We start from the raw sequence: 17,260 nt of genomic DNA, 5'->3' as shown, positions 1-17,260 counted from the left end.
TTCCACTCGGCCTCGGCACCAGTTAAAGTACTTCACCAATTTAATATTAAATGGGCTCTATTATCCGAGATGCAGCCCGGGCACTTTTATCAACTTAATTCACTTGTCTGCTCAGTTGTTTTCCACCCAGCCAAAGAACTTCAACAATTTAATATTAGACAGGTTCTATTATGCAAGACACAGCCCGGGCAATGTTACCAATTTAATTCATTTGTCTGCTCGGTGATATTTCACCTGGCCTCAGCACCAGTTAAAGTACTTCAACAATTTAATATTAAATCGGCTCTATTATCCGAGATGCAGCCCAGGCATTGTTACCAATTTGATTCACTTGTCTGCTCGGTTATTTTCCACCCGGCCTCGGCACCAGCCAAAGCACTTCACCAATTTAATATTGAATTGGCTCTATTATCCAAGATGCAGCCCGGGCACTTTGACCGATTTAATTCACTTGTCTGCTCGGTTATTTTCCACTCGGCCTTGACACCAGTTAAAGTACTTCACCAATTTAATTCACTTGTCTGCTCGGTTATTTTCCACCCAGCCTCGGCACCAGCCAAAGTACTTCACCAATTTAATATTAAATCAGCTCTATTATCCACTCGGCCTTGACACCAGTTAAAGTACTTCACCAATTTAATTCACTTGTCTGCTCGGTTATTTTCCACCCAGCCTCGGCACCAGCCAAAGTACTTCACCAATTTAATATTAAATCAGCTCTATTATCCAAGATGCAGCCCGGGCACTTTTACCGATTTAATTCACTTGTCTGCTCGGTTATTTTCCACCTGGCCTCGGCAGCAGCCAAAGTACTTCACCCATTTAATATTAAATCGGCTCTATTACCCGAGACGCAGCCTGGGCACTTTTACCGATTTAATTCACTTGTCTGCTCGGTCATTTTCCACTGGCCTCGGCAGCAGTTAAAGTACTTCACTAATTTAATATTAAATCAGCTCTACTACCCAAGACGTAGCCTGGGCACTTTTGCCGATTTAATTCACTTGTCTGCTCGGTCATTTTTCACCTGGCCTTGGCACCAGCCAAAGTACTTCAACAATTTAATAGTAAATCGGCTCTATTATCCGAGACACAGCCCAGGCACTTTTGCTGATTTAATTCACTTGTCTGCTCGGTTATTTTCCACTTGGCCTTGGCACCAGCCAAAGTACTTCACCAATTTAATATTAGATCGGCTCTATTATCTGAGACATAGCCCGGGCACTTTTACTGATTTAATTCGCTTGTCTGCTCGGTTGTTTTCCACCCAGCCAAAGTACTTCAACAATTTAATATCACCCGATGTGCAGCCCAAGCATCTTTACCGATTTCATTCACTTGTCTGCTTGATTATTTTGCATCTGGACATGGCACCAGCCAAGGTACTTCAACAGTTTAGGATTCAAATGCCTGCATCACCCGATCTGCACCTTTACTGATGTAATTCATGTCTGCTTGGTGTAATTTCACCCGGACATGGTGCCAGGTCACACATCTTTTCCCTGAAAAATGCACTGGCTCAGACACAATGATTTAATATGTAATCGGCTCAATCACTCAAGGTGAAACCCGGGTATTTGTACTATTTCCCACTTGTCGGCTCCATTATTTTGCATTTGAACATGTTTGTTTGGCTGTTTCCATGCATTTATACAGATTCAATGACCTTGTCTGCTCAGTAACATTGCACCAGAATACAGGACCAGCTAATGTACTCAATGGCCTGATGCAAACATAAAACCAGAGGGTGATTTTGAATGCAGGACATGGAAAAGAACACTAGGGGGTTGGTACAACATATGAACAAGTAAACTTAGTTAGGCCATGTGTTAGCCGGGCTAGCTATCATCACGAGACAGATAGCAACATAAATTGTTTAATTAGAGACAAGCCAAAGAATGGTAGGGAGTGTGGTGCCAACTGGGCCCAGCCATATTCGGGCTGGAGATGGCAACAAATGGGGGCCGGCCTCATCTCTGCTCAGGGCTGACAATGAGATTCATGACCTCAGGTATGTAAACTGACTTTGCCAAGCCAGGGTGCGGCAAGTGGGCTGATCCATATTGTGAGGAATCAAAAGCTGTTCAGCTGACCCACAATCCAAGGCAATTTCAGCAGGGTCAATTCATCATTAGGCTGGTCGGCTGGCACACAGAACCACTCCTCAAGAAAATATGGGTGGCCGAGCCAGCTTTGATGGGGTCAACATATACATCAGCTCATCAGCAGGCACCATCAACCATGGCCTGTTTGTATGGTCAGGGGGCTCAGTGTTGTTGGGGTAAGGTCACTAATACTTGTGTGTCCATCATCACCTGTCACATCAGATTCCAAGTGGATCCAGTCCATGGTGGCTGTAGCGTCTAACAACACCCTTTCAAGGGAGTCTTCTCTACATACTCAGTCGTCTAGCCAATGGGGACGGCCCCTTTCAGGTCACAAACATTCAGCTTCTCCCTTTCACTCTGTGTCACACTTTTCTCTCCCACTTCCTGTGCAACATGCTCATTTGTGGATGAGCTACGAATTCTGGGCCAAGAGTTCGAGATCGTGGATGCCCCATGGACTAGCAAGAAACCATTGTCTTGGAATGACGATTTTCTAGAGGTTGGCTACCTCTTGCTCGGAGATGAAGGAGCTCAAGCTTGCCTCCGCTTGCCTCTGCTACTGGGCATCTTGCTCATCCAACTGTTCGTCCATAGTTGAACTCTTGAGTAAAGCAGTCCAATGGGGTATACCATTCAAGATTGGCATCAAAGTGGAGGACTTTCCCAGGTTCAGACCTGAAAATGTCTCCGACACTGACCGTCTCGTTGGAAAACCATTGAGTGCAGTAGAGCCTCCATTCTTGTGCACAGCCCAGGGAGCTCTGAAGGCTTATTACATGAGTTGCGTAAACGACATCATTCGTCAACCGCATGCTCATATCCTCATAGGAATGGGAGGACCTGAAGCCTGGGTAGGGTGCAAATGGGGAGGAACTGAACTGGTCGCCCAATTCATGGAGGGACCTTCACCAGACATTTTTCTTCATTGCCACAGCAACATCGACTCCGACGATGAACACCCCATGTTTCTTTATATGGATGAAATGACCCCACAAGAAATCAACATCCTTTTCGGTTGTATTCACAGCAATGGAGACAAAGACAAGTCGTTATATCCTTCGAAAGATGTTTTAGACGAAGGATGCTTCTTTTGGACTGGGGAGTGGGATTCCAAGATGGAGGACATGTTTACCGATCTCAGGAAGGATATCCTACAGGGAACTGCCAAGTTCAAAACCCCGGGCATGTGGAACAAATATTTCAGGCACAGGAATCATGGCTCTAGGGGACCAAAGGAGAAGCTCAACCAAGTAGTCCCAGCATTGCTTTGCAGACTTCACGTGAGACTTCTGGATGGCTTTCTGGTGGACTGGCACAAATGTTGCATCATCAATATCGAACTACTGGAGGAGTACCGTCCCCATTGACATATGAAATGGGGGGCTTTGTAAGGGGTCAGGATACCAGGATACCCATACCAATGATATTTCCTATTCAATGGAATCCTTTAGCCATTCACTCATCATGGTAGTCACTTAGTCACACTCAGTTACATATAGTTTTGTCACATTTGTTATGATCATCTTTTTACTTCCATCATCTTCACTACTGTTTGTTGTCTAGATTCTTCATGACTCTACACCAAATCTACCGAAGGAATAGAGTGACAAGGTGAGTGTTAGTAGTGACCATCCTGAAGAGCTCATGCCTCTTCTCTAGAATACGCTTATCGTATATCCATCTCCTATTCCCAATAGGATCACGTTATACTTCTCTGCAGCATTCCGAGAGAATAGAGTACGCTACGCTCGTGGCTTTCCAGGGCATAAGTAGCTACTTGCTTAGCGTGGTTCTCTTGTCTCTTAGATTCTCGACCTTCTTACAAGGTCATCACACCATAACGCAAATACATCATGTCAACAGCTTGCCAGATATCTTCGTCGTTAACTACGAGATCCCAAATAGTCTAGCTACCTTGTAATAGATTCCCGCAGTCAGCAGTCTTGCCATCCTCTTGCACTACATGTAGTGCTTTGTATATCTGTACTTCCTACAGTATGCATAATCATGTTGGGCCAGCTGAGTATCTTGTAACTGCTCATTGCTCACTCATGGGTGTTGATCCCAGATCCACCCATTCTTGCCTCCTCCTTCCCTCTTGGCTTCAGCTATGTGAGAAGTTCAGAGTGAACGCTTCACAATCGTCTGTGCATTGAAAAAATGGCAAGTGGACCTTTTAGGCTCACCATTTCTCATCTACACTGACCACAAGACACTCAAGAACTTTCATTCCCAAAAAGACCTGTCTCAATGCCAAGCTCAGTGGATGGAATTTCTTTCACAATATGATGCAAGGATTGTCTACATCAAAGGGGAAGACAACAATGTTGCCAACACCCTCTCCTGCCTGCCTGTATCAGATTCAACATCTGCAGACGCATCTGCGAGACATCCATACAATTTCTGTGAAGATGACAACACACTGTGTGCTGTGGCATCTCTGTCAGTACCTTCGCCTCAAGGAAATTGGGGGACAGCAAAATCACTATCTGCATGCAATGTGTCACTGAACTCTGTCAACGCAATGCTGGAAATTATGGCAGACAGAGCCTTTCTAAACGCTGTTAAAGTGGGGTACACAGATGATGCTGATACGCGTTGCACAGGGATGACCGTGAAAGTGCGAAACATGCAAACAAGGATCAAGCGCGTCGGGAAAACCCTAAACACCTAAACACACACACACACACACACACACACACACACACACACACACACACACACACACACTATCACAATCTCAGTGCACGAGTTCGAGGGCCTTTGGTATTAAGAAATACCACTTTTGTCTTCTTAGGTTTAAGTCTCAAGAGATTTCGTCTCAAAACGGGTTTTTATTATAAGGTGTGGTTTAGAATAGTTCAATAGAACAAAGTATGTCTTTCTGGGAACTTGGTCTCTTAAATGCAAAGTTCTTTGATCACAGTTTCTTTTATTAACACAAAACACGACTTCAATTGACTTTTATGACTCCCGTGAGTTTTTATTATGTCACTACGCTCCAAAACCAAGGGGTACGAGTACGCTGTCTCGTCTAAATGATACTGTGTTTTTAAAAGCTCTTATTCAAAAGTCTCCAAGTAAGTTGACTCCCAAGCATGCTGGCTTCGTTCACACTGTACTTTTCTGACCACAAAGAAATCTCCTTTAATTGATTACAACTGTCCACCTCCTAAGTTCCTACTTGGAGTGCAACTAGCTGGTCAACGGGGGGGCGATTGCTTGCCTTTTGACCTGCCAGCGTGCTCCTTATATACTCCAGGAACCCCTATCTACGTTTTACATGTGTTTTAATGCGGGATACTTCGGTCCGAATTACAAATATGAAATTTAATGAACATGTGGTATATTTTGTAGTCTATCTCTGTGAACACTACAGATTTTGTAGTGTCGCGTCTTTCATTTTCAAACGCATCAGTGTTTGATGTGTACGCGGAGTTAGCCGACGTAGCTATTCTTAGCTTGGCATGATCTCGCGTGTTTCTTTCTATGGCCCGGTTTACCAGTTTGACAGATGACATCACAAAATGATTAACGTTTCCTGATGCATTGATGCGCATGCGTACGCGTTTACCAATAGTCTTCGGCCTTCCGTTGCTTCCGAGTTTTTAATTAAAATGCCTTGTCTTGGCTCGTCTTTTCATTACGGAGGTCGGGAGACACTCCGAAGGTGTTTTCAAATGTCTTTCTTAATTGTCAGGGGGTTCTTATTATATTTCATATAATAGAATGTGTCTTTTTCTCATGTTTGTACCTGTGACGTTCAGACGCATCAGTCTTTGATGTGTACACAGGAACTGCTGTACATGACTTTCTGAATGGCCGTGAGCCACGCTAAGTCTTCGTACATTTACTACCTAGGTGTAGTTTAGTCTTTCAATGTTTCAGACATGCTGTTTAAGCGTCTATGTCGTCTTTTCTGTATTTCTTGTATAAGCATGGGTTTTCACAATAAATCCATTATGTGTTTCTAAACCCTTTGGTAGTAATGCAATTCTTCTCCCTGTGTTGGGTGTTTACTCTAGAACCTCTCCGTGCTCTATTTCATGGTAGGTGAATCTTAGATAGGATCCAAGTATAATGTCACGACACGTACTGCTGCCAGTTCCAAAGCCTTGTCCTATTTTCAGATTCCACGCATTTGCATTTTTAGTCAACTGTGCCGGGTATGTGCATTGACTCTTTGTATCATTGCAATTGTATGTAGTGTATTTATTAGAGATGTCCTTTATCGGTAAAATCTTTAAAATTGAATTTTATACGGGTGAAATGGTTTCATCTGTATCAATGCTTGGTGTAAAACCTTGCCATCAGCGGCATCAAGCATATCAGGCTTGGTTCTACACAATAATCTCGGGTATATCGGTGACAGACTGATCATTCCCCAAACAGGAAATCTTTGTGAAACTTTGTTTTCACTTGCTCACAATGTTTTAGGGCATTTTGGTTTTCACAAAACCTACAGCTCACTGAGGAACACATACTACTGGCCCAATATGTGTTGTGACCTCCAGCAAGGTTATGTGGCATCATGCCCCAAATGCCAGTGCAACAAATCATCAACAGCTAAACCGTACAGACCACTGCACCCTCTCCCTATACCAGACCAATGCTGTGACTCCATGGTGATCAATTTCATTGGCCCTCTACCAGAAGATGATGGGAAAAACTGTATCGTCACATTCACCGATCACCTAGGCAGTAACATTCAACTCATTCCCACTTGGATGGACATTACTGCAGAAGATCTGGCCTTCATTTTCTTCAATAAGTGGTACTGCGAGAACAGCCTACCCACTGACATCATTTCCGACAGGGATAAATTGTTCACATCTAGGTTTTGGAAGGTGCTACACAAGCTGACTGGTGTGGAGCTGAAACTGTCAACTGCCTATCATCCGGAAACTGATGGTGCAAGTGAAAGAACGAACAAAACTGTCAATCAAGCATTGAGGTACCATGTTGAGCGAAACCAATTGGGATGGGCTTGTGCTCTACCTAGAGTTAGATTTCACATGATGAATACAATTAACAAGTCCACTGGATTCACACCTTTCCAACTCTGTTTCAGTCAAAGTCCATGGGTTATTCTACCATTGTTACCTGCTAAATCATCAGCAATGGTTGCTGATATCAATGCATGGCATGTCATTCATCAACTAGAAACTGATGTTTTCGAAGTGCAGGATAACCTCCTGAAGCTAAGATTTCACAATCAGTTCAAGCGAATAAACATTGCATGCTGAAATTTCCATTCACAATAGGTTCTTGAGTCCGTCTCTCCACTCTTCATTAACACAATGAATACAAAGTGAAAGATGAGAAGAGAGTAGCTAAGTTTATGCTGCGATATGATGGACCATATACAGTTACTGACATTGACAAGGAACACTCGACAGTAACCTTGGATTTACCAAATTCTCCAAACATCTGCCCCACCTTCCACACTTCCAAAGTCCTTCCTTACATTGAATCCAACACTACCCTATTCCCCTCGCATCACTTTGAAGAGCTTGACCCAATAATAACTGAAGATGGCAAACAGGAATACTATATCAAACACATTCTCAATGTGCACAGACATGGCTGTGGTTACCAATACCTTGTTCATTGGTGCGGCTATGGACAGGAACATGACCGATGGTTACCTGGTTCTGAAATTCAAGATTGCAAAGCCTTGGATGCCTGGCTGGCCTCTCAAAAAGGATCTCCTTCTTCTTAGGTAGATTTTTTTTTCATCTTTGCCAGCCAGTAGCTTTTTCCCACAGGATTTTGACGCACCCAGCATTCAGATTATACTTACCTTTCATTTACTAACACAGGACTTTCTATTTTTTTTTAATCCTTGCTTTTTTCAGATTGGGGGAGGGTGTAATCCTAGGATTACTACTTCGGGCTTTGTTTGGCATCAGCTTCCACTATATTTGGCTCGCATTACTTCTCACCCACTCTGTTACTCCCTTACCTCTATTACACACTCTCATATCTCATACCTCTACTTCTCTTATATCTCCAGAATCATACATGTGGTTAATTTCTGTTGTCTGTTCTGTGAGTAGTGTTATCTATCCTGTGAACACAGGATAGATTTCCACTCCTCTGTAGTTTATCCTGAAGTGTCTACTTGTCATCATTTTCTCTTCCTTGTTGAAATCCCAGCCACTGTTTCCTCTTCCCCATCCTCATCTGGCAAGTTCTTGGATTCAGGTTCAAGGTCTGAATGAGCATTGTGGGGCTTGATAGTGTTCGAAAGTCCGGTTAGGTCCGGTTATTGGGTGCCCAGGGGCTCTAACCGAGACCGAGACCGGTTAGCCTTTGTCCCGAAACCTAAAATAACCTAACCGGACCGCAACTAACTGGTTACGGTCGGTTATTTGCAGTTACTAACCGGTTAGGACCGAAAAATAAAGAATCGGTTATAACAAGGCAAATATGCTCATGTGTATCTTGATAGATATTATTTCTGCATATTCTAGCTTTAAAACGAGCCCAAGAACGCTAAAATCGGCGAAGAATTGACATATTTATGCAATTATCCTTGAAAGTCTACACATTTGAGTGATATTTTAGAGATTTGACCGTAACTTAGTCAAATTTTAAGTGTTTTCGACGTTCTCAAGTGCGTTTTGAAGGTGTATAATAGGGCTGGTTATAACCGGTTGTAACCGGTTATTTAACGGTTAGTTAACCGCAAAATAACCGGTTATTCCATTTTCGAAATCAACTAACCCTAACCGCAGTTAGGTTAGTGTTGTGGTTAGGTCCGGTTATTTTCCGGTTATTTTCTGGTTAACTAACCTAACTTTCAAACACTAGGGCTTGAGCATGTCTTTCTTGGCCTTTTTAGCAGCTAGCATTGCCCTGCACTTTTGTTGGGTGAGACTCTGTTTTGCAGCCTGAGAAACATGCAAATGTGCAGCAACATCATAATGTTGAGCCCTCCAATCCTTGTAAAGTGGTTTGCATATTGTTAGGACACATGAAAGAGCTCAACAGAGCATATTCACATTGTGGAGAGCATAAGTACAAATGAGAAAATGGTCATCATCTACATGCGAAATAAGTTTGTTCATTTGTGATGTGAGTTCATGTTCTTGCCTCTGAGCTTGAAGTGCAGTTGCCTGACATCTTGAAAGTCGACAATCATGTTGGACTGAGGACACAAACAATCTACAGGTTCTGTGGGTATTTTCCTGGTTTACTCATTGTACCTGAACTTTTTGGCATCAAAATATACTCTAATATGCTCTTTGCATATTGTAACCAAAATTTTGGACACTTTTCCATGCCAAGATTTGTGAAATTCACTGTGAGTGTCCATTTTGGGTAAATCACATGCAGACCCTTGTCCAAAATTGGTGTGAATCAATGCCTTGAGACAACCTCAAAATGGGCACAGCCCACACTATTCAAGCAAAACTCAGTCAGACAAACTTCTCTCAATTATTTTTTGCAGTAGTAATCTCTCTCCTATGACTGTTGATACCATGTCAACATGCTGTACTGTAGGAAGTGTGACATTTTTGGCAGAGGTCACGAATAGTCACTTCTGTACATTTTAAGTGTTTTTTGAGAACAAAGTTTTATGTGTCTTTTTGATGTTCTGGCATGCTATTTGCAAAATGTTTTCTTTGTAACTTTGACCTCCCTGTCACAATTTCTTTTCAAGAAGTTTTGGAAATTTTTGATCATTAAATTTTAATTGTTTTACAGATGTATCCAGTATATCTTTCAGAAATACACTTGAATTTTATTTTCTATGGGAAACAGTATATTACATAGCATGTCTTTCAGATAAATCAATGTGAGATATTTGAAATAATCTGAAGATATGTTTTATAAACTTTCCTGCATGTACTTCTCATATTCAGTATACCTTTATTAACTATATTTATCAACATCTTTTTCTTTCTTACATGCAATACTTATCTGATCTTTTATCTAATTGTAGTTTATCATGTTTCCTTCTTGTTACTAAGCTATTCTCAATAGAAATATGCTCAAAATCATTTCTCTATATTCAATGTAAGTTCATAATAAAATGCCAAAGAAAATGCAACTTACATTAAAAAGTTTCCATCACTCACTCATGTTTTGCAAATGTTATCCCTCTGTTGAGTTTGATTATATCTGAAAGTTCCTTTTTATCTTATATGTGAAAATATAACCAATATCTTTTCCCTATTATCTATATACAGTCATCCACCCACCAATGATACACCACCATCATTTGATACACTTTTGACCAACTAATATCTCACTCAATATTAAATCAATCTTTGTGAAATAAATTGTAATGTGCACTACAAGTTCACATCTACCATAGTACAAAATTTGGGAACAATTGAAGCAGTATTGGTGCTGCTATGAAGTTTTCAAAATGGACTGTTTTTGGAAATTGCTGCAATACAGTCACACCACCCAATGATACACCCATAATTTTGACTTTTCTTCCTGACATGTGGTTCAAACATTCTGAAATTTGGTAGGGTTATAAAATGTAATTTATCTCAAATATTTATGTAGTTTTTATGGCTGAATGTTGTACTTCAAATTGTTGGATGCAATTTCTCAGTTTCGGCGTATCATTAGCAGGTGGATGACTGTATATCTTCTATAATATTTTGCAATACATCCTTCTGAAACTTTAACTAATCTATTGATATTAAAATTCAACTTACTTGTGAGATATAATATGAATTGTCTAAATGATAATGCATTTAACATGTTTTCCATGTATTTTGACAATATTTGATCATCACTCATTGAATACAATTTCTGTAGATCTACAGTGGAGAGCAAAAAGAATGGACCATGGGTGATTTTCTGGTTTTTTCTAAATACATATTGTGGTCTAAATGTAGTTGTATATTCTTTTACATTATGTAGTTGTATTACACTTCCCTTGGTATGGACTAATTTGGGTAAAAGCTGGGGCTGTAATGGGGTTTCTGTTTTGATGGCCATTTTCAGCACCTGAGAAAAAAAATATGCGCTAACTGGACAGTAAGCCAAAAGGTACCTCTGGTTAGCCTGAATGAGCCTACCAAAGAATCAGTTGAAAATACTGAGTGGTTATGTCTGTAGAGTCCGCAGAAAATGACTTGTTTGCCAAAAAATGACCAAAATGGCACAAAATGACCATTTTCTACAGGCTCTACAGGCATAATTGCTCAGTATTTTCAACTGATTCTTTGATGGGCTCATTCAGGCTAACCAGAGATATCTTTTGGCTCTCTGTCCAGTTAGCGCATATTTTTTTTAACAGGTGCTGAAAATGGCCATCAGAACAAAAACCTCATCACAGCTCCAGCTTTCACCCAAATTAGCCCATACCAAGGGAAGTGTAATACAACTACATAATGTAGAGGAATACACAACTACATTTAGACCACAATATGTATTTAGAAAGAACTGGAAAATCACCCATGGTCCATTCTTTTTGCTCTCAACTCTAACTCATATTTCTTGATAGAAAACAGAAAAAAAATAAGGAAGTTTCAAAAGATTTTTTTTCAAATATTTTGGTGCAAATTATCTTGTCATGTGTCCAGTGTAATCAATGCTGGTTTGCAACATCCAGTCCATCTTGTGAAGAGGCACTAATGTTGTCTTGGACCATGTTGAAATTTGGTAATTTCAGCTGGGTCTGCCTCTGCTCAGCTGCAAAATTAAAGGCCAAGCTGAAAACAATTCATATTGAAAATGCTGGCCTCAGTGAAGCATCAACTGATTCATGATAAAACTGAACTATGTGGGTCTCACCAGCTGACCCTGGTAACCAGAGTCAAGGGCCCTTGGCCAACCACCAACCCAGGCACATTCAAAATGTCTGCTGACTTTGCATAGCCTAGCTGCTAATCAGAAGTGAAGGCTCTTGGCCAATCACCAACCCAGCAATGTTCAAAACTGTCAGCTGACCTTGCATAGCTCAGCTATCTTTCATCAGACGATATACAAATACAACACTCAAAACTGTCAGCCAACATTGCATAGCTTAGCTATCAGCCATCAGCTGATATACAATGTTAAAAACTGTCAGCCAACCTTGCATCACTTAGCTATCAGCCAATATACAAATAAAGGGACTTGACTTCCTGGGGCAGCTTCCTACTGATCAGTTTATGCTAAATTTACATAGCTAGCCAACCCTTCTTTACCTTGATACTGGGATTACTTCAGCCAATTCATCAACATAGGGTTATTGGCCCTCATCAGCCCATTAGCAGGTACCATCAACTATGGCCTGTTTGTATTGTCAGAGCTCTCAGTGTTGCTGGGTGATTCCTACTAACTGCCCTGATGAAGTCTGCAAGGTGGGTGTCAAATTGTAATGTTTATACCAGGCTATATTGATTATATACCCTTCCATGCCCTTATATTGTTCTCCCCAATTTGTTGATGTTAATGATTGTTTATGGATTGCAAATGATCCTTGTTGTCTTGAGGCTGCAAGAGATTTTCAAAGGCAGAATACTTTGACAAAATTGAGTTTTTGTGGAGTTCTTTGTTGTAGCATGGGGATCAGTCAGGATTCAGGGACATCTTGTGCACACTGTAACAACATGGATTTTGTCAGACATCCTTGTAAAACATTAGTTAGTGAATCAAAATGACAACTATTTGTGCATCTTTAATGACAGGACTAGCACAGAGGTGAATGTCTTGCTTTATATCATATCATACTTCTTCTAACATTTTGTCATCTTTCAGGGAGAGGCATCCTCTGGAATTGCCCAGTTCTTCACCTCCCCGTTTGTCTTTGCAGCAGAGTCTCCAGATTTGAAAGCTTTCTTCACAGATGCATAAAAGTGTGTCATAAAGGGGGACTCCAATAGTCACATGGTAGGAAAATGTATAATGATCATCCAGGAGAGTTTTAGAGGTTACCAAGGCAGAGTAAAAAGCAAAATTGGTGAGAAAAGGGTCTTTGTCAAGCTTGAGGTGCTCCTCCAACACCCACAAACTTTTGACATTACTTCACTACATATAATCAGAGCATTCACTAGATATACAATAGAAGGTAAGAAGTCCACATGGTCAATTGTCCAATGGGCCCAATATTATTGGATCCTATTTGAGTGCAATTTGGCCCATTAGCTATAAATATAGTGGGGAATTGCTGGGCCCAATAAGACAAAAATAACAAAAGGCTTTGGAAGGGTAGTTGGGCCTTGGGGCCAGTGGCCTGATTGCACTTATTGAAGGTCATCTGACCATCACTCCCAAAGCACCTTCTGGCTGAAATGCCTCTGGAAATACAAATTTTTAAACTACTAAAATACATATTGAAACTGAGGATTTTAACAGTAGGTAGTGCCAAAATGCTGCTTTGCCTCTTGGGAATATGTGCACTCAATACATGTTAAAACTGTAGTTTTTGGCAGCTGGTAGTGCTGAAATACTTCTGGGAATATTATTTAGCATCTCAGAGACTGTGTTCACTTGATAAATGTTAAAACCAAGGATTTCAGTGGCTGGTAGTGCCAAAATACCTCTGTTATTTACCAGTCTTTACATCTCTTTTTCTTCATATACAGAAACTTTGTTTTCCTGGCACATTTGTTTCTGACTGAGCTGAGTTTATTGCTACCTATGTATGTATATTCACTTACTGAAGACTAATTTTACCTTCCATATGATAAAATGTAGCTAACCATTAGAGTCATCACCACATCCATGTTTGACTGGGCTTTTTGTACACTAACATAGATATGACATGCATTTAAATGAAGTCTGAGAAGAAAAGAGAAGTTGGAATGATAAGAAAAGTATGTCCAAACATCTAATGTCAATTGCGAAATTGTAACACTTTACAATCATGTGATGGCCTTCATTTGATAGTGTTTAGAATGCATTTTCACACTCCCCTTTCTGTGCATTTACATCTGCCTCCTTCTCTATCAACATCTTTACAATGGCCTCATGGCCTGCATATGATGCTGCCTGGAGTGCTCCATACTCTCCTCCCTGTGCATTTACATCTGCCCCCTTCTCCATCAATAGCTTCACAGTGGCTTCATGGCCTTCATGTGATGCTGCCTGAAGTCCATTTCCATACTCTCCTCCCTGTGCATTTATATTTACCCCCTTCTCTATCAGCAGCTTTACAATGGCCCCATGCCCTTCATGTGATGCCTGGAGTGCATTTCCATACTTTCCTCCCTCCCCTTCTCTATCAGCAGATTTGCGATGGCCTCATGACCTCCTTCTGATGCTGCCTGGAGTGCATTTCCATAAAATCCTCCCTGTGCATTTATATCTGCCCCCTTCTCTATCAACAGATTTGCAATGGCCTCATGACCTCCTTCTGATGCTGCCTGGAGTGCATTTCCATACTTTCCTCCCTGTGCATTTACATCTGCCCCCTTCTCTATCAACAGATTTGCAATGGCCTCATGACCTCCTTCTGATGCTGCCTGGAGTGCATTTCCATAAAATCCTCCCTGTGCATGTATATCTGCCCCCTTCTCTATCAACAGATTTGCAATGGCCTCATGACCTCCTTCTGATGCTGCCTGGAGTGCATTTCCATACTTTCCTCCCTGTGCATTTATATCTGCCCCCTTCTCTATCAACAGATTTGCAATGGCCTCATGACCTCCTTCTGATGCTGCCTGGAGTGCATTTCCATACTTTCCTCCCTGTGCATGTATATCTGCCCCCTTCTCTATCAACAGATTTGCAATGGCCTCATGACCTCCTTCTGATGCTGCCTGGAGTGCATTTCCATACTTTCCTCCCTGTGCATGTATATCTGCTCCCTTCTCTATCAACAGATTTGCAATGGCCTCATGACCTCCTTCTGATGCTGCCTGGAGTGCATTTCCATACTTTCCTCCCTGTGCATGTATATCTGCCCCCTTCTCTATCAACAGATTTGCAATGGCCTCATGACCTCCTTTTGATGCTGCCTGGAGTGCATTTCCATAAAATCCTCCCTGTGCATTTATATCTGCCCCCTTCTCTATCAACAGATTTGCAATGGCCTCATGACCTCCTTCTGATGCTGCCTGGAGTGCATTTCCATACTCTCCTCCCTGTGCATTTATATCTGCCCCCTTCTCTATCAACACTTTGCAATGGCCTCATGACCTCTACTTGATGCTGCCTGGAGTGCATTTCCATAAAATCCTCCCTGTATATTTATATCTGCCCCCTTCTCTATCAACAGATTTGCAATGGCCTCATGACCTCCTTTTGATGCTGCCTGGAGTGCATTTCCATAAAATCCTCCCTGTGCATTTATATCTGCCCCCTTCTCTATCAACAGATTTGCAATGGCCTCATGACCTCCTTCTGATGCTGCCTGGAGTGCATTTCCATACTCTCCTCCCTGTGCATTTATATCTGCCCCCTTCTCTATCAACAGATTTGCAATGGCCTCATGACCTCTACTTGATGCTGCCTGGAGTGCATTTCCATAAAATCCTCCCTGTATATTTATATCTGCCCCCTTCTCTATCAACACCTTTACAATGGCATTATAGCCTCCATTTGATGCTGCCTGGAGTGCATTTCCACATATCCCTCCTTTTGCATTTACATCTGCTCCCGTCTCTAACAAAGCACATGACGCTTCAGTTAATCCAGCTTTTGATGCATAATAAAGTGCTTTAACAATCTTATCCCTTCGTTTCTTTAGATCTCTAAAATAATAGTGATCTATATCACAAAGTCGAACCCAGTTAAGAAAAGCAGCATTTTCATCTGTTAGAAGCTTCATCATCATTGCAAATACTAAAGATGACTGAGATTCATCTTTGCTACCAGAATGGACATGTGTAATCCAATGTCGTGCAGCATACTGTGCAAGAGGGAAGGATACATCCACATTTGTAGCAAGTGGTTCAGATGTATGAAATTGCAGAAGATAGGCAAGACAGATCTGAGATATGACAGAGTGTGATAGCCCCTCACTGAAGCTGAAGTCTCTGATTTGCTTAATAGCATGGTTGTGAATATACTGAGATATGAGATATTCTTTGACAGAAAAGTGGGAAAGCTTGATAACATCTGTTCAATTGTTAGTGCTCATTTCAATCTAGTATTACTGTGGACCATACCTTCTGATTTTGTAATCAAACTAGAACATATTTTCAAGACATCCCTAATATCTTGAAGTTCATTATCAGATTTATACTCAGGACCATTCTCAGTACAAAGATCAACAGCAGCAGTTGTAGCCAGCTCTTCCAGTGTCAGTGGACGAACAGCAAAAGATAGCCACTGCAGAAAGACTTTGGCATAACCATGATCTTTTTCTGTGATGCCCAACAAGATTTGATCATAGGTTTTATCCAAACCCTGAGGTAGATCAGCAAGCTGCTTTCTTAAATCAGTCTTGGTCCGGCACTTTTTGAGCTCATTTAACTGTAAAGCAACCCAACGAAACCTAAAATTGCATTTAGTAAGTATCCTAGTATCCTGTATTCAAATGTTGATAATGAACATACATTCCATCTGCTTTCTCCATCAATGTTAACTTTATTTGCTCTTGAGTGTCAGACTTCCATTTTTGCAAGTCAGAGTCATTCTGAAGCTGATAGTCAAGATAGGCTACAAGATCATGATTCTCAGACTCCTCAACCAAGTCAAGATGATGATAAAACTTCAGCTTGTCCTCAATCTCCTGTTCTGGGCGACTAGTAACTATCATATGAAGCCCAAGATTTATATCTTTCCCCAGAACAAAAATATGAATCCAGTTAAGAAGCTTTTCTCTTTCAATACACTCATCAAGAGCATCCAGAATGATAAATGTTGAGCTAAATCCACCAAGAATTTTTTGAAGAGTACTCTGCAGATCACCCAGAGTTGGCTCTTGATGGCCATTGCCACAGTATGCATACAGATTAACTAGGACTTTGGGCACTCCACCCTCACATTTGAGAGAGAATTGCCAGATGAGTGATCGGATCAGTTTATCATGCAGCTGGAAATCTTTCTGTGAGTCTCTCCCATCAAAAAAGAAATATGCAGTAGCAGAACTGAATGTCTGAAGAACTTTGTAAATTATTGCTGAGCTGCAACAGGAAAATCAGTCAATTTCATGAAAATATCAGAATTATCAACCTTAGAATGGTCTTCCCAGAGCCAGCTGGATAGAATGTCAATAACACAGATATCTACAAAATTGACAGAAAACCTAC

At 41.2% G+C, this 17,260-nt stretch overlaps 1 protein-coding gene across 1 annotated transcript; it reads left to right on the top strand.

Moving 5' to 3' along the window:
• Window positions 1-4,268: 4,268 nt before the first annotated feature.
• Window positions 4,269-4,782, top strand: LACBIDRAFT_313293 (uncharacterized protein; the record flags this gene model as incomplete). The annotated part of the gene is made up of 2 exons (XM_001888791.1): window positions 4,269-4,271; window positions 4,330-4,782. The coding sequence occupies 2 exons, from the start codon at window positions 4,269-4,271 to the stop codon at window positions 4,780-4,782; spliced, it is 456 nt and encodes a 151-aa protein (XP_001888826.1).
• Between the last annotated feature and the right edge of the window lie 12,478 nt (window positions 4,783-17,260).

The sequence above is a fragment of the Laccaria bicolor genome, genomic scaffold, assembly GCF_000143565.1.
Source record: "Laccaria bicolor S238N-H82 LACBIscaffold_58 genomic scaffold, whole genome shotgun sequence".
Taxonomy (NCBI): Eukaryota; Fungi; Basidiomycota; class Agaricomycetes; order Agaricales; family Hydnangiaceae; genus Laccaria; species Laccaria bicolor.
Note: the sequence above shows the minus strand (reverse complement) of the source record. Positions and strands in the feature narration are given on the sequence as shown.